The sequence below is a fragment of the Liolophura sinensis genome, chromosome 7 (assembly GCF_032854445.1).
Source record: "Liolophura sinensis isolate JHLJ2023 chromosome 7, CUHK_Ljap_v2, whole genome shotgun sequence".
NCBI classification, from domain to species: Eukaryota; Metazoa; Mollusca; class Polyplacophora; order Chitonida; family Chitonidae; genus Liolophura; species Liolophura sinensis.
This window is the reverse complement of record NC_088301.1, coordinates 21,053,149-21,074,975: the sequence shown is the minus strand read 5'-3', so window position 1 is coordinate 21,074,975 and position 21,827 is coordinate 21,053,149. Positions and strand designations below refer to the sequence as shown.

The 21,827-nt window shown below is 38.5% G+C and overlaps 1 protein-coding gene across 1 annotated transcript; it reads left to right on the top strand.

The window, feature by feature from the left end:
- The first annotated feature begins 3,953 nt into the window (after positions 1 to 3,953).
- Positions 3,954 to 16,570, top strand: LOC135469982 (arrestin domain-containing protein 17-like). The gene is made up of 6 exons (XM_064748658.1): positions 3,954 to 4,308; positions 10,004 to 10,126; positions 11,215 to 11,444; positions 11,851 to 12,033; positions 14,244 to 14,432; positions 15,697 to 16,570. The coding sequence occupies exons 1-6, from the start codon at positions 4,182 to 4,184 to the stop codon at positions 15,985 to 15,987; spliced, it is 1,143 nt and encodes a 380-aa protein (XP_064604728.1). The 5' UTR covers positions 3,954 to 4,181; the 3' UTR covers positions 15,988 to 16,570.
- The last annotated feature ends 5,257 nt before the right edge of the window (positions 16,571 to 21,827 follow it).

Below are 21,827 nucleotides of genomic sequence, written 5' to 3'. Positions count from 1 at the left end.
TGTGACGGCTGAAATGCCGAGCAATACTCCACCTCGAACAAGAAAATGACGCTTTAAGGGAGGACTTCAAAGCGTTGTGTCTGGAGCGAGAGAAAGACTGTGAAGAACTAATCCGGGTAAAAAAGTATATGATGATGTATGTAAACATCATAATGATCTTGAACAATACACACAAAGAGATAGCCTTCGAATTAATGGAATTCAATGTGACGAGAAGACAGAAACGTTAGCTGACTGTTCTGAGAAAGTTGTTGAACTTCTAAACAAATTGGGGATGACTAACAAAACAAGTGATAAAAGTATTGCCCATAAACTTGACCCCTTGGGTCCCAACTCTCAGTCTAATCCACGGGACGTAATTGTAAAGTTTTTATCTAAAAGTAATAAAGTGGAGGTAATAAAACACCGGAAAATACTGAAGGGATCCGGTATTGTAATACGCGAGGATCTCACTCGACAAAATCAGTTTCCTTTACAATCTGTTGTTGAAAACTCTAAAGGTGTATCGGTCTGGTCACGTGATGGTAAAATTCATGTGAAAACTCATGACGACAAATTAACTATAACCACGTCAGCTGGGGATCTCAACAAAATCTGTGCTGTACATGGACGTTCAACTAAATCAGATGGATTCGATGATTTTGATCTGATCATAAAACCGTGGGTAACAGGCGGCCTTATAAGATCTATCTTTGAAAAAAAAAAACAACAGATTATATCGACTTAAACTTAAATATAGAGATGAAGAATCCGAAAACAACATACAGGTCCCTCAGGAACAAGTTAATCAATAGCATTCGCTTAGGAAAAAGACTCTACTTTGAGAACAAATTTAGTAAGGTAAACAATGATATCATAGGTACCTGGAAAGTTTTAAATGAATTAATGAATCGCAGGAAGTCTCGAGAACTGCATTTGTCCTTCAATATAAATGGTACTGATATAACTGACACTGTTACTATAGCAAACAGCTTTAATAAATACTTTCATTCTGTAGCCAGTAGTTTGGACGCAGACATTTCTGCAGTAAATGAACAGTTTAAAGATTACTTAAGCGAACCATTTGCCAGTAATTTTTCCTTTCCACACGTAACACCAAGTGATATTACTTCTGTTATCTCGGACCTTAAGTCTTCAGCCTCTGCGAGTATTGATGGAATTCGAATGTTGTTAAACAAATGTTGACAAAGTTCCTGGCTGCATGAAAATTGCTAAAGTGTCGCCTGTATACAAAGCAGGAGAGGCTAACCAACTGGAAAACTACCGACCTGTATTCGTACTTCCCTGTTTCGGTAAAATACTTGAGAAAATAACTTCAAATGCAGTATTTAGCCATGCAGAAACTAATGGTATGATTGATAAAAACCAATATGGTTTCAAAGCAAATCACTCCACATCTCTGGCTGCTTGTTCCTTGTATGATAAATTAGCGACTGTCAAGGAGAACAAACTGCACAGTATAGTCACATTTCTCGACCTTTCAAAGGCATTTGATACAGTAAATCATGCCATACTTTTGCGTAAAATTGAATAGTATGGTTTTAGAGGTATAAGTAACTCTTGGTTTTGAAGTTATTTACATAACAGAACTCGGTGTGTATCATTTTCTGACACTTTATCATCAACTGAATCTGTACAATGTGGAGTTCCACAGGGCTCTATTTTAGGACCTTTTTGTTCTTACTTTATATCAACGATATCTCTCACGTATCTAACTTTCTTTTATTTTATTTACAGATGATACCGGCACAATTTACTCCTCTCATAATATAAATGATCTCTATAATACTATGTCCATTGAACTTGAAAAACTTCATACTTGGTTCTTGGAATGGTCTTCAAACTTAACTGGACTTCCCATATCGACTATATTAGTGCAAAGGTGTCTACGAATCTCGGGTTGATAAGCCACATAAAGCATTAAAACATTATTCATTCTGTATTTTTCTCTTATATATCTTTACCTTTCATACGGAAACATCATATGGGGCAATACATATCGAACTCATCTCACACCCTTACAGATACTCCAGAAACGCGTTATTCGAACTATCAAACGTCCCCTCTGTTTCCTCAACTATCCATCTTACTACTGCGAGAGATGAACATTCCATCTGCATAACTGTAAACACAAGTTTTTTTTATCATCCCAAACTTATTCATCCCAGCTTCGAAACTTATCTGTTAAAACAATCTGCTACCCATCACTATGTGACTAGAGCAACTCGATTGGATTATAATAGACATCTGTACAGAACAAACATATCGTACTTCTCGTTAAGAACAATTTGCCCTCGAGAATGGAATAAACTACCCACCACTCTTCGTATTATAAATTCCACATCTCTTTTTAAATCCAGGCTTAAAATATATCTCCTTGAGCAATTTGATTAAGACGCATTTTGGTTGCTTATGTAGGTTAATGACGAAAAAAAAAAACTTCCCTAGAGTTCATAATAAGGTTTTCAATATCTTTTATGCTTCCTAATTGCGAACATTTGTTTGTTACCATGTATGTTTATGTATGTCACAATGTTATATCATTACCATTAATCTATGTATATACTCTATTACATAACATTGTACTTTTCATGGGATAGGACAAGCTCTTGTGAGCTTTATTCCCACCTAATGTATTATTTGTGTATACTTATGTACTTAATTAAAGGTTTATGGTGATTAAAAAATGGAAATGGAAATGAATGGTTGAAATAAAATCCCAAATGAGGTAAACCGACCAGAGACCGGATTTCACCGGATATGTGTGACCATATGCCAAATATCACACTGTCGTCATTGCTTTAGTTTTATTGTAAATAATGTAGTCTTTTCCATGGAATCCCATCGCGTATGCAAAACGGAGACGAAAACGCGCAACTCGTATCCTACATGCACGAACCATGAAAAGATGAGACACGCACTTGTCAAATTTCCACATTTACGTGCCACGAAATCTTAACCATTCGAGCTTACGATATGTGTTTGTGCGTGTCGGTTTTGGTCCATAGGCGTGTGTAAGAAGTCGCGCCTTTATGGTATTTTGCTATGGCGACCATGATCGCAGTTATTCCTAGGTCAGCATGAGTCGACATCCGCCACAACGAAGGAACCTTTCGCGTGCAATTTGTACCGTTCTTGTGTCGCGTGTCTTGAACCGCGAGGCGCCGCAGACGATATGTCCTTATCTAGCTTCCATAGTTCATGCCTCCGTCTGTCCCGCTATGCCATGGACTAAAATATAGTCCTAACATACATAAAATCTTCACCGCTGACCGAAATTCCTCTGCTTGCTGACATACCAGATTCTAGGTGGTAGGCTTTCTCTTCAGTTCTCTTGAACCCTCGCTGGGTGAATCGTCTAAGAAGTCACTCTCGCTTCTGGACACCCATGACCAGGGAGTTCTGGCCGCCAATTTGGCTGCTCTGCAATGCGTCCGGAGCTGGCTATATACAGTGAGAATTAAGTTCTGGCGATGGGCGGTACTTTCTTATAGGCTCTGTCCAAATTTCTCCAATTATTAAACACAACTGCCATCAAGTAAATCAGCAAAATAATCTTGAATGTGGTTTAAATCAAATAGACAATAAAATATTTCACTCTCCTTATCTTCAGCCCTGCATGGACAGCTGTTTCAAGACAGAGCATCTATAACTGCACCATGTGTCGAAGTGTGCCTGTCAACATTCCGCATGCCAGCAGGTCAACAATTTCAATCAATAAAACAGAACAAAACAAATACATGACATAACTTCCCGTCCCCCGAACGTAGAGCGAACTGTAGAATGACCCAGATGCACCCAGAATACCACAGAGCCTTATCTTGTCTGCAGGCCAGTAAACCGATTATCAACGTGTGCGCTCACTAGTAGCTAGAGCGGTCGTGCATTAAGGTCTGACGAAGCCGACACTTGGACTACGCAAAGTTTTTGCCCACTAAGGCTTGTACACTTGTGCTATGTAACAGCTATAGGTACATCTGTACCCATCATATTTACACACTGTGACGCTTACGGGCGTCACGCGTGAGTTCGTCAGACGCAGAAGGTAAAAATAATCGGGGTTGTCATGTTCACCTAATCCTGCTAGCGCTGCTGTTGTTAGCCTGTATCCCTTGGTCATCCCGGTATTCGACAAGGACTCCTGGTGAAGCGGGTAGCCTATCGGACCAGGAGTTAACGCCATGGGCGTTATTAGGAGTTTTAAGATCGAGTTGAACCCCAGTGATCACCAGAATGGCGTGTATTACACAGGGGAAGTGATCACAGGATGGGTGCTTGTCGACCTGAAAGAGGAGATGAAAGTGCGAGGTAGGTTTAATGTCCGATGTGGTACACACACCCAGCTGTCTTTGTTCCATGGGTATGCCACGGCGTGATTTAGATCATTCACGTATAATCTCAAACTATCTGGAGTATAGCTAAGACAGTATAGAAGTACTAGATAATATTCAGATTGGCTCCTTTTATATCTTTGTTTGCCCTCCATGTGTTAGCAGAGCCTACCATGTATGGCCTGTACAATCTAATATTCTCGTTGTTTTGGGGGAAAAAATCACATTTAATCGGTCTCAAATTCACCATTTATTCGTTATAGCGCCGTCAGTCTAATAAGCCTATGCCAGCAACCCTGTCATCCAAATATATGTCTTCTCAACCGAGGCAACTATCGGTAGTTAAACATATATAACCCTGTACATGAAGGTCTTTGTTGTCTTCTAAATGATCATCACTTTGTGCGTCACAGGTGTATAAAAAAACCTCCATCCGGGAACTTTCCCTTATGCGAGTCAGTTTACCTATAATGACATATAGGCCTACCCGTGCGTGGGCCAGTAAGGATATAGCTGGAGGGCTATGATATCAGATCAAAGTGTATATATTGGATGGTGATTTCAAACTGAGATAGGTATAAGGTACATAAGTAAATATGTATACAGTAAGAGGCATTTGCTGAAAGGTATCTTTGTGTTGTCCACATCCACATGTGTACCGCTTGTTTATTTAGCACACGTATTTATACATTACATTATCAAACCCAGAAATGTGACCAGGCAAATCTATATACCACACGTTTATAGCCGGATTTTGTAGGGCGTAAAACACGCTATAAGCTTTATGTATTCCTGACACAAAATATATACTGGCGTGTACAGCCCTATTCTATAGGACAGCGTCTGGCTGCCCACAAGCACCTGAAACTCTGCCCCACATAGTTTCTATCCATGACCCATTACCCTGGCAGACTTGGCCGGTTCTTATTATCCCGTGGTTTGTTTGAGCGCGCCAGCTGTGCCCCATCCGGCTATAACGTGCAGTGTTCCGATACAAAAGGGTTGTCCGTACTCTGTTGCATTTGTGTTAAACCCGCCCCAGCCTCAGAAAAGCAAAGCTATATAATGTCTAAAAACTATTAAACAGTGTTTATGTGAAGAACTATAAATCAGGCTCGTCATCAAAGATGCTAGTACACTCTTATTTACTCTGTTAAATTTAACAGAAAGTCTGTTATCTGAGTGATGTTAGAATGTAGTCTGTTATTGCAGCAGATTATTCTGTTAAATATAACACATATGTTTTATTAATTCAGCATAACCATTACACTAACAGGATATTATGTTGAATGTGACACAATATTGTGTTATAATAACAGAGTACATTCTTAGCATCACCCAGATAACAAACTTTCTGTTAAATTTAACAAATTAATTAACAAAATATTAAAATAAATATATAAGTTCGGCTCTTGGGGAATCTCGAGAAACAACTGGAATTTAAGTGGTTGACTGATCATCCATGTATCCATGCAATAATTGGTCCATTCAAGCTTATAATATCAGTTGTGATCATCGTACGCAATGCATAAAAGCAGTTGTGATCATTGGACGCAATGCATAAAAGCAGTTGTGATCATTGGATGCAATGCGTAAATGCATAAAAGTCTGTCTGCAGTATATATGTAGGTAGTTTAAGATTTTCAGTTATAGATCACGAACACTTTATTTCACAAATCACCTTTAAAATCATAATATACAATAGATAATAGACGGAATGTGAAGAAAGTGTACTTTGAGGCAGCCTTTGATCCAATTTTGGAGCCGAATCTGATATGAGAAAGACCATGCCAAATATTGTTTATACAGGCATAATGTTAATTAAACAGCTCGGTTAATAGATGCAATTTGATTAATTAAAAATAAGAGAGAAATACCAATGAAATGTGCTAAATAAATAAATAAATAAATAAATAAATAAATAGGATTATTCAATCATGGAGTTGTTATGTTGACATATAAAAAGGCTAAATCCTATATCATTATCTTTCACGGATCCAACGATTGTATATACACCACGGTGTTCCATTTACATGTCACTTAGGGACGAATCAGCTGTACAGCAAATACACAAACACAGTATTGGTTATGCTGACGAGAGACCAAAACATGTTGTACAGGTATATGCATAAAATCAGTATATACATGCATGTACCAATGCGTATTTTCGGTGGCCTAGTGGTTACAGCGTCCCATTTGAAGTCGGGAAACCTGTGTTCAAGCCTAGGTTGGATAATTTCCAAATTACTTTAAAAATTGGACTTATTGCTGCCTGGCTTGGCGCTCAGCACTGAGAGGTTAGAGCAGGGAAACTTGACTGGTTAGTCCACGGTGTCAGTACAATGTGACTGGGTGAGGTGTGATGTCTGGTGTATTCGGCATGCTACATCCCTGTAGGAAAAAGACACAGTGCATGTACAAACACCTAACGACGTAAAGCCCCAAGCATACATACATGCATATACTATAACAGAAATAAATAAGTGACAATAATAAATAAGTAATAATAATAAGTACTAGGTTATACATCATGTATATGAGTACAATCAGTACGCATGTCTATACACTGTATCAATTCGTGTCGGTGTATACATGTACCAATTATTTTCATTGGTAAAGGAAGCAGTTAAGGCTTATACCGGTGTAAACGTACCTGTATTTGGACAAGACTGAATATCTAATGTTACATCGTGACTCAGAAAAAGCGGATTTATTCTAACGTGCTCTTCCTTAAATACTCAACGTCTGTAGAAAATATGGGCGTTGACAACGTGTTATGGATTGCTATAGTGTGTTATAAATAGAACAGGACAACGGACTAATTGGTCTTCGATTGCAGAGGCGATATTATGACTATGTATCGGAGATTTTTTGCCATAAAATCGATCAGTGCAAATCCAATCGCAGTTTTGCCATTAATTTAGTATAAGTCAAAATCATTTATAAAGCGGGTCGCCTGTTACAACTTTTTCGAACTTTGGAATCATTTTAACAGTGTAAATAGTATTTGTACGCCTGATAGTTACTGCACTCAAAAAATTAATCTTTTGATTTTAATAAAAAGTTTGCTTTTTTTTAGTGATGCTGGAATGTATTTTGTTATTATAAACACAATATTCTGTTATATCCAACATAATATCCTGTTAGTCTAATAGAATGTTTATGTTGAATTAATGGAATATGCGTGTTATATTTAACAGAACAATCTGCTGCAATAGCAGAATACACTCTAGCATCACTCAGACAACAAATTTTCTGTTGAAATTAACAGATTATTTTTTTGAGTGTGAAAGGCAATGATTTGAGTTATTTTTGCTAGATACAGAACATTTCGTTTGATAAGGGAGTTTGGATATTTTGCTGACAATTTCCAGTCCAGCCATCTCCCCACGAAGTCCTTGTATAGTCACCATATTTTCATGAAAGGCATGTATGCTCTGTGCAAATATGTGCTCTAGGCCAATAAATAAATACGTGCGGGTAGATCTGCACTTTGCTGACTGCATACGGTCGCGTGAGAACCATTCAATCCTTCAGGGGTTCGGTTCATGGATTGATAGCATGTCACAATTCATTGTTCAGTTCCTGTGCTCCTGTCCATCATGTATAGCTGTGATACAGTCGTCAATAGAATAGTACAGAATAGTTTATTAGATCTATCTGTGTAGGTGTTTTAATGATCGCTATCGAAGTCACAGACTATACGAATGTATGTATGCATGTATAAGCTTAGGGTTTTACGTCGTACTTAAAAAATTCCTTGTCTTGAAAAGTCTCGTTGATTTGCGCTAAAATGTAACATACCGAATAAAAAAAACTTCAGCAGCTTCGTTAAAATAATTGTATTTCAGTATATGTAATATTCAGTTTTCAGAGAAATTATATTCGTTTTTCTTACAGACATTTATTATATTTGAAAAATCAAGAAAAATTTGGAGGACCTTAATTGAAAAGAAAATATAATTTTAATGCCGCACAAATAGTTGTCTCTTTAAAAACTTTCCTTTAAATGTACGAAATTACCAAGAAAATAGGGAAGGTGTATATATGTACATTCATACGAAGGAGCCAGAAGGTATATTTGCAATTGCGTTGGATTGAATAGGATGCTTTTACAGCAATGCTATCAAGTTTTCAGTTTATGCTTTATCATGTGATATATTTAAATACAAGCTGCGGCCAGAAATTTTAAAGCTTCCCCTGCTGCCATTGTTCGTGTATTAATTCAGTTCATCAAGGGAGACCACTTGCCTTCCACCAATATGACATCGTCGGTTTCCTTTACCTATAATATATACCGGCCTTTGTCGCGAAATATGCTTGCGTAAGGTTTTTAAACAATATGATCAAATCAAGGGAAAACCTCATCTTTTAAAGGCATGCAAAGATTTTGAAGCTGGAGTAGGCATATAACTTGTGTTAAATGTAGCTTTCAGCTTCACCACTACTACATTGACAACTACAAAACTTTTTTGAACCAATAAAGACAAAATATAATCTTTGGTTCAACAATGTTTACTGTAATCAAATGGAACAAAGGCTATATACACCGTCAAGACTGTATGTTAAACATCACATTATCAGCTAGTTTGCCGCGGACTTTTGCCGCCCGATTTCCTCCCACCATAATATATTCGGGCTGCCGTCGTATAAGTGAAATATTCTTGATTAGGGCGTAAAACATCAGTTAAATAAATCAATAAATAAATAAATCATTGTCAGCTATATCTAATTTATACGAGGTCGTATATGAATCACAAAGCTGACGATGTGTTAGGAAATATTCTTAAGTGTGAAACTCAGTAAAAATTTCAGGGAAGTAAAAAATAGTCCAGTATGGGCTCATCTCATTGTACTAGAGAGTGTACCATAATACTAACCAATCAATGAACGTGTCTCTGGATTTTAGGGGAATCCCCGTTGAGATGAGTTGACCTAAAACAAATAGTGTATCTTAGATTGGTTCAAAATGAACGCCTACATAACGTCCAGAGCGCTCGAGGAAGTTAGACCATTATTTGCATGCGGGCTTACAAAAATTTGGGTTGTGTATCTTATCATTGTCCACACTACTTTATCAAAGTGTTTACAGGGGCTTTGTGACTTATCCCTGACTGTCACTGTCCATGCTATCAGTGATAATACTTGTAGGGCAGATTGCACAGTCTAACACCAATATGACGTATATCTCTCGGTTATCCGTTGAAAAGTTCGTTATTGTCAAAGTCGGCGGTTTTCTCAAGGCACTTCGTTTCGTTCATCGATAAAACTCACCGCCATTATGCAATTAAAATGTGTATGTATGGTTATAATTTTGCGTCGTACATAAAAATTTTAGCTCGCCGTTACGAAGTAAGGCGAGGTATTGTGCGTGTGGGGGGAAAGTGGTGTCAGTGTCCGAGTAAGCTTTTTGTTTGGGTCAGTTGAGTAAGGTTTTATGTTTGGGCCTGGTAGTCTCACAGTTTTCACATCACCTTAATGAAACTTCGCGAGAATGATAAACATGACTTGGACATTTACTCATTCTAATTATAAATTTATCCATGTTTGCATTTTTATTCAAATTATCAGGTTTTGTACCCGATGCAATTAAATGAAAAATTCTTCAGTATGGTGTTAAACAAGGATTAGACAAAAAGAACTAGTAAATAAATGATGTCGTTTCACTACAGGTATTCGATTGTACTTCTCTGGTGAGGCCAATGTGAAGTGGAAGAAAAATCCCGATGACAGTAGGCTGATTCTGAAGACGAGCGAGAAATATGTAGATCAAACAATCATTATATATGGCAAAGGTAAGTGGCTATAAGGTGTATATAGGTGTAATATACCACATTCAAAAACGCAGAGGATGTGTGAATTTCTGTACAGGTATGAAGATCAATATCAGTAAGTTTGTCCATCTCATGCAAGCTTCTTTGGCCACACATATCCACCAGCAATGTTTGGATGGTCATGTGTTTCCTCCCATCATAATGTTGGCCGCCGTCTTGTAAGTGAGGCATTCTTGAGTAGGACGTGAAAGACCATTCAAATAAATAAATAAATAAAAGGAACTTGCCCAAGCTAGTTGGTTTACCCCAAGGACTGTGGTTAAATCGATAAATTTTACATTCCCCCACTCTGAGTGACCCCTTCGGATGAGAATAACTAACCCACAGCCCGTTTGTGCCGTGTAAAATTCGTTGAGGACCACTAGTCTTCCACCAACATGGTGTGCATATATCTGCGCGTCACAGGTGGGAAAGTTCGTCAGCAACTTGCCAAAGGTCGATGGTTTAAGCTGGATACCCTTCACCCATGTATAAAAAATTGAGAACTCTTCAGTAAGGCGTTAAATAAGTAAGGCAATAAATTGTAAGGATACAACTCTGATGTGAAAGAGAAGCGATGTCACGTGGCCGTACTTCACGGCTTTTGTTGTGACCAGATAAGAAATTTGGTTTATTTTGCTTTAGTTGAGGTCATCCCTTGGTTACATGATTAAATGAGCGTATGAAACGTGAATATATCAACAGCAATTTATGTTCAGTGTTTGGCGGGGTGTGATAAAATGATTAAGTGTTTCATGGACAATTTATGTTCAGTGTTTGGCGGTGTGTGATAAAATGATTAAGTATTCCATGAGCAATTGATGTTCCTTTTTTGGCGGTGTGTGATAAAATGATTAAGTATTCCATGGGCAATTTATGTTTCTTGATTGGCGGTGTGTGATAAAATGATTAAGTATTCCATGGGCAATTTATGTTCCTTGATTGGCGGTGTGTGATAAAATAATTAAGTATTCCATGTGCAATTTGTGCGAATACCTGTTTGCGCGAAAATGACTGAATGTAAATATTTCAACATATTCACAGGGATTCATGCAAACTTTTGATTTCAGCTCCCGGAGACAAGGGGAAGAACTCTGTCCACCAAGTCGGCCCGGTTCGGTACCCCTTCCAGGCTCTCATCCCGGAGAACATTCCGTCGACGTTTCGTGGAAAGTATGGCAGTATCGTATACCGGATGAGAGCTGTGATAGACCGTCCCTGGAACTTTGACGAGACCACCCACCCCTTGTTGCTCACCATCCACAGATATGTAGACCTTAACAAGGAACCGAATGCTCACGTAAGTACCAGGGGCCAATTCCACAAAGGCATTTCTAAATTAAATCAAAATTTAAAACCTCTCCACAAGACTTAGTTTTTGGCACTGAATGTTAAAATTTGGATACATTTGTCTGAAGATAATACTGATGAGATGGACAAAATTTTACTGTATAAAACTGAAAAATAAGCCTTAAGATCGTATTTGAAATTCTGACTTAAGTCAGAAATGGCTTTTTTGAATCGGCCCCGGACACGGTTTCAACAAAATGATGCAAGTTTTTTGCTTGTAAGAAAAGCGTACAACATTTACAACATTAATATAGTGTTTGACTTGAGAGTAAATTTTTGTTCGAGGAACATTCCATGCCAATTTCATGTCGTCGTATGAGGACGAAAACCATAATCCACTTCATGCATTTTTTCAGATTCCACAGCAAGTCCAAGGCTCTCTTCCATTCAACTTACTGTGCTGTTTCTCCGGGTCTGTGCAAGTCACGTGGACCACATCAAAGTCCGGATATACGCCTGGAGAACCAATCGTAGTCCACGGACAGGTTATCAACCAAACCGGAAGAGGAATTGAGAGTATTTCCGTCAAACTCTTTAAGGTACGAGCTAGACCTTCACACAGTCTATATAAAATATTTCTAGTGTTTTGCCACCAAATCGTTTAATTTTGAACAGATGTAGACACTACTGAAAGTGTCAGTCGTGACCTGAAAACAATACTATGCGAAAAGCAAAATAAATGCAGACAGAAAGTCAATGAAGTAGATCATGTGGATCTAAAACTAAAGGTTTTATGTCGGGTCTCTGTTCTAATAAACTTCCGCTGGCAGCTTACCTGACAAGATGGGAAGTTTGGCCAATAAGTAAAAGTTAAATGAATTTATAATACGTATGTGGGAAGGTCTTCCAGCAAGCTGCGAATGGTCGTTGGTTTCCCTCGGGCTCTACCCAGTTTCCACTCATCCTAATGCTGGCTGCTGTCGTGTATATAAGTGAAATATTTTTAGCACGGCGTAAAACACCAATGAAATAAATAAATTTATAAATTCATGATAAATATACAAACACAGGAGCCGCAAGATTTGTAAGGAAAAAAGTCTCTTACCATTAAGGCGACAGACTGCTCAAAATGGACGTGAGTGTGAGGGTTTTGCCATTAGAGTTTGTGTCATTTACAAATGGAACAATGTTATCACACATAACCCTACGACTGCATATGATTTCGTAGAGCCTTGCAAGGTGACCATAAGCGATCGAGTGAGTGAGTGAGTGCTTGGGGTTTAACGTCGTACTCAAAAATTTTTCAGTCATATGACGACGACATAAGCGATCGACGACACTCGTGTGGCCGTATGCGCAGTTTATATAACCATACCACTTGACTTCAACAAACATGGTGTACATACCTGTACGTCACATGTTTGAAAGGGTGGACAGTAACTTCTCAAAATTAGGTGGTTACGGCTTGGCATTCAAGTTTCTTCCATCCATTAAAATGTGGAAAGTGACTATGGTGTTAAGCAACAATCAAATAAATAAATATACAGGTGACCATAAAGGTGATAGCGGATTGTAACCACCTGGTTTATAAAGGAGTAGCGCAATGACCCAGGAGCCTTTCACCAGTGCGCTTACTGTGAGTTCAAGTCCAGCTCACGCTGGCTTCCTCTCCGGCTGTACGTGGGAAGGTCAACCAGCAGCCCGCGAATGGTCGTGACCGGTATCCTCCCACCATCATACTGGCCGCCGTCGTATAAGTGATTGAAATATTCTTGAGTACAGCCTATAACACGAATCTAATAAATAGTGTTTCGGTGCGTTTCGGTCGCTACAAGTGACACGAGACTGATTTTAGTCCCATTTTGAGACAGGGAATTCTCCATGTTTATTCACCTGTTTCAATTGTTCTCGGGTTCTTTGTGACAAGAAGGCGCTCTCCTAGCTATGCCTTCCACCTCGTGCCTTCCACCAAAATGTCGTATGTCACATGCGCATGGGATTGTTCGCCACTAACATGCCAAAGGTCCGTAGTTTAACCCGAGCTCTTCGTTTTCCTCCGCCAATAAAACTGACTACACTGTATTAAAGGGGGAAATTATAAAGTATGATATTAACGTCGATCAAATAAATGATAAAAAGAATACATATCTAATTGAGCCACTGCACAGATTAGCATAATAAATAAACAAAGTAACTCCGAAAAAATTCATTTTGAGGTCGTCAAATGAATTTCTTCGGAGTTACTTTGCTTCTTTAAGAGTATGTATGCTGTGCACTCTGTACAGACTGCTGTGAGCTTTGTTCAAATTAATCCCTGCACTTTTGAACTACAAAGCACTGTGGACAAATGTGTTGCGTGAAGTGGAATATATTTTATCAGCTACGTGGAGGTGAAAGATTTCACTCACAAGCTTTTACAAATCTAATACGATCAGGCCCCCTATGAAACACAGGTGTTAAAGAAACGCTGTGACCCAAAACAGTTTGAAATGCAAAAGTGTTGTCTGAATTGTGTTCATGGTGAACAAAATCATATGAACACGGCTCAATGTTTATCTTACGAACCAGTGAGTAGAGTAATATGACTCATATTTAATAACTTCATAAAATCAAACTTGATCGATATATTGCTAAGCAATATGTAACCAATCAGCCGAAATCTTGCAAGCAAACATATAGTTGCTAAGGAAGCAACTAAGCAATAGGCAGTGAAGTCAATACGCAATCTTTCATATTTATTGTATGTTCGCCCTTCACTCCGGGCCTTCCCGAAAACTTCGCTGACGTGAAACAATTTTTCTGTTCGCAGACAGTAACATACCATGCCAACAAATCCAACAAAGTACATTCGGAGCAGCTTGCCGAAACAAAACTGTCACCGGTACCAGAGGCGGACAAGGATTTCTGGGCCGGAAACTTACAGCTTCAACTTCCTCTCACTGTCCCGCCATTTCGACTGGACCATTGCAATCTCATAGATCTGCGCTATGAATTATGGGTAAGTGAAGAATACTAGTATCACTAGTTTAAGATTATGTACAATATAAGTTTATTTCACGTATATGTAAACAAATTTAAGAGCTAGGACATATGTACAGCTGTTTAGCACATATGTACAAATGTATTTGTATTTCGGTTTATTTGCACATATATGTGAATATGTATATGTGGAAATCTTCAGTACACATGTGAAATAAATTTTTATTTGTACACCTACCATCCCAAGAAGAAGGTGTCACATAGGGGTGACACCAACGCTTAATAAACTTCTGTTCCGTATTTCATGATTACTGACATTCGGATTTTCCGGTTGAGTAATGTGCCGAAATTTATTTATTTATTTGGTGTTTTATGCGGTACTCAAGAATATTTGACTTATACGACGGCGGCCAGCATTATGATGGGAGGAAACCGTTCAGAATCCGAGGAAAACCCACAACCATCCACAGGTTGCTTGCAGACCTTCCCAAGTACCAAGGATTTCTACGTATTGACAAAACAAAACTGAACTAATATATGGATCACAAATTCTATTTATTCAGTGAGAGACGTTTTGGTATAGGTTCTTATACCGTTATCAAGCATAACGATCAACTGGTTACAGCAATGGGTATTTAAAGGAAAAGACCTCTAAAAATGGAAGTAGGCATCAATAAATAGACCACTTAAAACTGTGCATAGGTATACTTTTACCTTTTTTTAGATTTTTGCTAAAAGAGTCAAAGGCGTTCATACCTTTGAATTCAAAGGTGAGCTTTATGGACCATACTATCAGAGTTTAGGAACTCTGACGTCACAAGATTTTTTTCGAACTCTAAACACCACAACAAGAAAGCTGATGGAAGCCATTGAAATACGCCGGTTAAAGCCACATATTAACCGAGGCAATGGACGCCTAATTCCCCCTACCTATAGTGATCGCTCACTGAATGAATAGAAGCTGTGTTCCATATATTCCTTCTGCTATCCAGCTCAATTTCTAAATGCCATTGAAAAGAGTCGACGTTTTAACAAAAATTTGCGCATTTTTATTGAAGAAGTTTACTGACATGTATGTACAAGAAACCGTTATTTAACATATGCACAATTTTTATTGCACGTATGTATAGTAAGAGATTAAATATCAAAACCACTTGCCAAGTTTTTGTCAGATTTATTTTAACTGCACGAGAAATTTCTCCCAATGAATGACAAAGGTAATAACCTGATTCATTCCTGAATCCTGCAATATCAAGGTCTTGACGTCAACTTTATTATTTCAGATCAAAGTCTCCATGAGTAGGCGAAGACATCTAAAAAGTAAGTTAGAAATAGCTGTTGGCTCTGTGCCAATCAACGCTCCAGGCACTGTCGCAGACTGGACAGGCGCTTCAGCTCCGAACTGGACAGGAATGACATCTCGCCGCTGGTCAGAGTATGGACAAACTGGCGGGAAAGATGACAGTCCGCACAGGTGGTCAGTCGCAGGTCAGAGCACCACCCATTTGATACATGAGAACTCCGCCCCAGCACTTATTCCAAGCGCTCCGCCCCCACCGCCATATTCACCTTGAAAGCCTCACGTCATGCACGCGCTGAGAAAACGATGTTAATGGGCATGGGCTTCGCGGAAGTGACGTACATTGGACACGACGCATGCTTATTGATTTTTATATGATTACCGTCGGTTTGATGCAAGGATCCTGTCAAAAACAACACTTTTCCATCGAGTATGATTGAAAATCTTTTACTTGCATTGTGCACGTCAGTTTTAATCTCTTTTCGTCTTCAATCTTCGTAGCGTTTGAGAGTAACGAGTTTCGCGCCATGATTTTGTGGAGTTGATAAATTTTATGCGACATGTAATATTTCGTAGAGAGTTAGCCGTGAGTTAGCGTAAGCTGTTGAAATAAGTACTGAATGAGAAACAGCAATTAATATGTATGTATCAGAGTGGAATGATCACTCCAACGGCGCGTGTGTTCCTTATGCACCTTGGACGAAAATGTGTATTATTGTCTCTGCTTACATCGGCGTCTTCTCACAGCTCCACGCGCCTTGTGCCCTGCATGGAAACGATGGTAACCTACATGCCGAATGAATATGTACCCCGCTGTGCTGCTGTAAAAGATACTTTAACCTGAGACTCGGAGGAGAGACATACATGTATCAGTTACCTGACCACTTTGTTTGGAATGAGATATCCGTCGCCCATGGATTCCTTTGTACCTTTGTGCCTTTGTAAGACAGAGGCCGTGGACTATAGAATGATAGTGGAGGTACGAAAAGCCTCACCTGTGTTGCCATGACGACGAGTTGCTCGCACAGGTCTATTTTATAGTGAATGAAAGCATCATGTTTGTAGTGATTAGGCGAGGCGTAATAGTACACCTGCCCTGGAAAGGCCTCTCCAAACTGGGCACACCATAAAGCTAGGTATACTCGCAAAAACTCATCGGTTTATGTTGTGAGGATTTAGCGAGTCCATCCTTTCATATATTATGAACATGAACAGTGCTAGAATACATTGTGCCTTATCTATACGTGTGCCTTATAAAATGGAATGACATTGTCTGCGAATGTTTTTATTATTTTTTTTTTGTTATGCTTTTATCTCATGTTTTTATCTCATTTATATGTCCCACGGCTGTTTTAAAACATCTGTCATTATGTTGATACTTTGTAACAAGTGTCATTTCTATAGTCTTGGTGGCAAAGTTGTCTTTCTTCTATATTTATACACATATTAATATATATTTTTGAGAACATAGACTTGTAAAACATTTGTAACGAATGATAAAACGCAAAATTATTCCGACAGAACTTGCGCATGCGTACAAGCGTACACGCTTGTGTAACGGATACATGTATATTTATGGAGTCTCTGTCTCTTTAGCCGTATGTACACAACGGCATACTGGTGTACTCTTATGTAAATTTTGACGTGCAATATAGTGTTTTCATCTTCAAGACTTAATTTTGATATGCATAGATATTAACATATTACAGAGCCTTAGATCTGTAATCTGGTCAACCGGATATATATATTTAAACAATTTCTTACACTGCGACACTCACCAAAGTGCCTTCAACAGAGAATGCCAAGTAAGGATAATTTAATATATGTGAGCTGAAACTATTCCTCTTATCACGAAGTCGCTGTGACAGGAAACCATTTTGATCTCTGTGCAATTAGAAATGTGCCTGTCCGGCCGTAAGAGGGAGGGTCCATCAGCAACCTGCGAATGGTTATGGGTTCCCTACGGGCTCTGCCCGGTTTTCTCCCACCATAATGGTGGCCGCCGTCGTATAAGTGAAATATTCTTTAGTGCGGCGTAAAACACCAATTAAATAAATAAATAAAACAATTAGATGTCCAGATAAGATGTACCAAGAAGATGGAGAGACCTATAAAGACCTCTAAAGGTAGACGTACGTCATTTACAGCCTTTGCTACATATAGGTTGTTTATAGCTGAAACATCAACATACCGTTTAGTGAATGAAAAACATCGTACCTGATGAAGATTAATTTTAAATAATTTCTGCGTATAGTGGTATTCATACGAGAAAAGGCATAGGTCGGCCAAGAAATGGGTTTCCGTGGAGGGATGCAATTTGCAACCATCAGAATACCTGTACATTGTTGACATATGGCTTCCTCCGAATTTCACACAGATACTATTAATGAGAAATTCAAGCACCTCGATAAACAATGAAAGATCCCATGAATAGTAACGCTTATTTACAGTAGAACTAAAGATTGTTATTGATATTAATGTAGCGAATTTATTAAACACCGGAAGAATTCTATCAATTAAAATAATCAGTGTAAAGAGAAGTGGTATTGAGAGTGCAGAAATCCCAAGTAGAGATATCTTTATACTGTTCGTGTATTCGAGCATCAAGTTCTTCGTTGGAGTTTCTAGGAATCCACGTACATGTACACTTGACGCTTGAATTCTCTGCAATTTCATCACAGTACTTTTCCCAAAATGACTGTACTTCATGTAGTGCCTTCGTTTAGAGACTAGATACAAATTTGATGCCACAGCTTCTTGACCCCAAAACAAAGCGAGCTTTATTTGGGGATTTATGCAATTTTGAAAACCCCACCTTCACTTCAGTCAATGTATGTTAGTGAATGCACATGTAGATATATAATCATTAAAATCGCTCTTTGTGTTATTATATTTCACTTTTTTCTTTTTAATACTTTTAATGATGTAAGTTCTTTATCTGCGAAAAAACTTTTACATTATATCCAGACTTCCATACAATACACATGGGTTTGGAGAAGAATAATGCAATTAGATCACCCAATGGGCTAGCATCTACAACTCGTCAAAACAGATACGCTCTAATATGCTTAAAAACTGCCGAAAGTGTCCTTTCCGGGAAAAAAAAACGAATTCATAAAGGGACAAACCTGACAATAAACTAGAGAAGCTAGTACTGATTTAACATAGCAGATCATACTCAGCTTATTTTTGTCCAATTTTAAGAACCATGACCTTTCTTACGGATCGCCATGCAGTGGTTATTTTATTCTTTGGGGAGGAGTAGGGAGGGGGCTCAATGGCTTTATTTGTGATCACATTGGGGAGAGTTCGTCAGTACTCTCATTGGAACCAGTTCCATTGAGTCGACGTTGGAAAATGAGAGATATGGATGGATCCCTGGTTAATGTCAAAACTCCCAAACAACACACCGATTCCATGCATTTGGATGAATCACATCGGCTTTATAGGGCTATCTGTCAAAGAAATGTTGACATGCAAGGGAGATAACTCTCATGTCACAAAATTCCCAAGTTCTTCCATCTCACTCTTTGTCGTAACGTCGATCCATAATTGCTTGTAGCCACAATGTATTAAAGACTTCATGCAGTCATGAAGTATGCAAAGCCGAGCCACCACCAAAATGTAATTCGTGAATTTCCAAGCTCTGCATAAAGTGGCATTATAGGCCGTGCAGTATCCTTTGTGGCTGACATCTGACAACGGCAAACAACCGTTGAAAAAGAACCAGCCGGAGTGGTGCCTGGGTCAAGACCAAACTCTTCACGGTTTTGTCAAGTTCAAGTTTATTTCACTTGAGCGTATTTATTCTCTTCTCGTCATAAACATTCATACATGTGGACAACTGGCGGGCAACATAGGCTGATATCCCAACGGTCTAGAAACAAACAGAAAAGAAATTCTGCGGAATGACATGAGATATTCTCCAGCATGTGGTTTACTGGAACTCATACATGGAAAACCGCCCCCAAAATTGTCACCCAGGCCGTTCACTAGTCTGCTCATATAGTGGCAGATCCTCTGCCGAATGACGTGAGGTATTCTCTAGCATGAGGTTGAAGTCGCTTAAGGCCTACAAGTGTAGGCCCAGCTAAAAATTTGTTACGTTCAGTCAAATTGTGCCACAAAGATTTTTCACCCCGCCAAAAAATAATCTGTTAAAGTTAACAGAAAGTCTGTGGCATACGTGGTACTATAATGTATGATGTTGTCATAACAAAATACTCTTGTCATATTCAACGTAATATCCTGTTGGTCTAATACAACCTTTATGTTGAGTTAACAGAATATGTGTGCTTTATCTAAAAGAACAATCTGCTGCAATAACAGAATAGGCCTACATTTTAGGGTCACTCATTAGACTTTGTGTTAAATTAAACAGATTCGTTTTTTTAGAGTGCTATTCCATATAACAGAATAGAACTCTAAAAAAAACGTATCTGTTTAATTTAACAACGACATTACATTAAATAGGATCAGTGTGCCGACTGCCTATAGGATCTAATATCTATACAGACAGTTCGTTAGAATAAATTCCGCAAGATAACTGCGGCCTAACTGAATTAGATACAGACTTCACGTACACTGTGGAGTATAAAACCGGATCAGCGACGACCTTGTCATCTTTGGCAAAAGGTCACACGCCACCAGTGAAATTCAGTTATGTTAATTTACCCCAGTTTTTATGCAAGAAAAACAAATGCCATCTCATTAGTGTACCACCAAGGGACGATTTCCCATCTCGTTGCTGCAACTAGGGGTCCTTTCATCAAAATCCGTATAATGTTGCTGACAGAAAATTGACAGGAAGAGTCGTTTAAAGATACGGATCCAGAGAGGGATCACCTCCAAACTTTAATGGATCGTCGCTTGGGCCTAGGCTAATCTGTTCACTAAACCTCTGACAGACAGACAGATCGACGATTTTCGGATTGTTTGGAGTTCGATCCTGGGTGTTGACAGTGGATTTCTGGATTCCCCCCGCTCTCACTGTTTGCGCTCGTTCAAGTGATCGTTTACATACATGTAGCCGATTTTTTTCATTCAAACAATCAATCTGTTTAATTTAACAGAAAATCTGTGGTCTGAGTCATGTCAGAATGTATTCTGTTATTATAACACAATACTGTGTCATATTCAACATAATATCCTGTTAGTCCAATAGAATCGTTATAAATGAATTAATAAAATATATGTGTTATATTTAACAGAGCAATCTGTTGCAATAAAGTTATACATTTTAGCATCACTTAGATAACAAGCATTCTCTTAAATTTAACATTATTTGTTTGAGACAACGTACGTTCGTTAAAGACCACTTGTTTTCCACCAGTGTGGTATAAATTTATGTCACACTTGGGAAAGTCTGTGTCACTTGTCAACGGTATGTGGTTTACGTCAGGCACTGCTCTTTAATTTTTCGGCCCGTCAAACTGACCGATAACGTGTATGTAAGTGAAAACGTCTCGTCTATGACGTTAAACAACGATAAAATAAAACACTGCACAAAACTTTTCAGCTTCTACGATATATTTATCATCATTGTATTGCTATGAGTTTCAGCATAACCCTAAAACTGCGTTCGCACCGTGCGATTTGTCGTCTCAACCTGTCGTATTCAACTACAGTCGAATGCCGGAAAATATGCATTCAAAAAAATAATCTGTAAATTTTAACACAGAGCCGGTTGTCTGAGTGATGCAGTTAATGCAGCAGATTGTTCTATTGAACTAGATTATACTGAATTACACTAAAAGGATATTATGCTGAATATGACCGAATGTTATGTTATAATAGAATACATTCTAGCATCACTCAGACAACAGACTTAATTTCTGTTAAAATTAACAGATTAATTTTTGAGTGTATGCCAATTTAAAGCTATTTCAGTTCATTTGTATAATTAGACTACTTGTATCTCCAGTCTGATTTATTTTTAATCGATTAGCCGAATTCGACGAGAAGTTTAGGCAAATTGCACAGTGTGAATCCGGCTTTAAGTGGGACTTCATGTACATGTAGGCGCATTGCAGTTCTGAGGAAAACAATTTCATATAGGCGAGCGAGTTCTGTTATAATGTCCAGCCACCACAGTATGATGTACATACCCCGTTT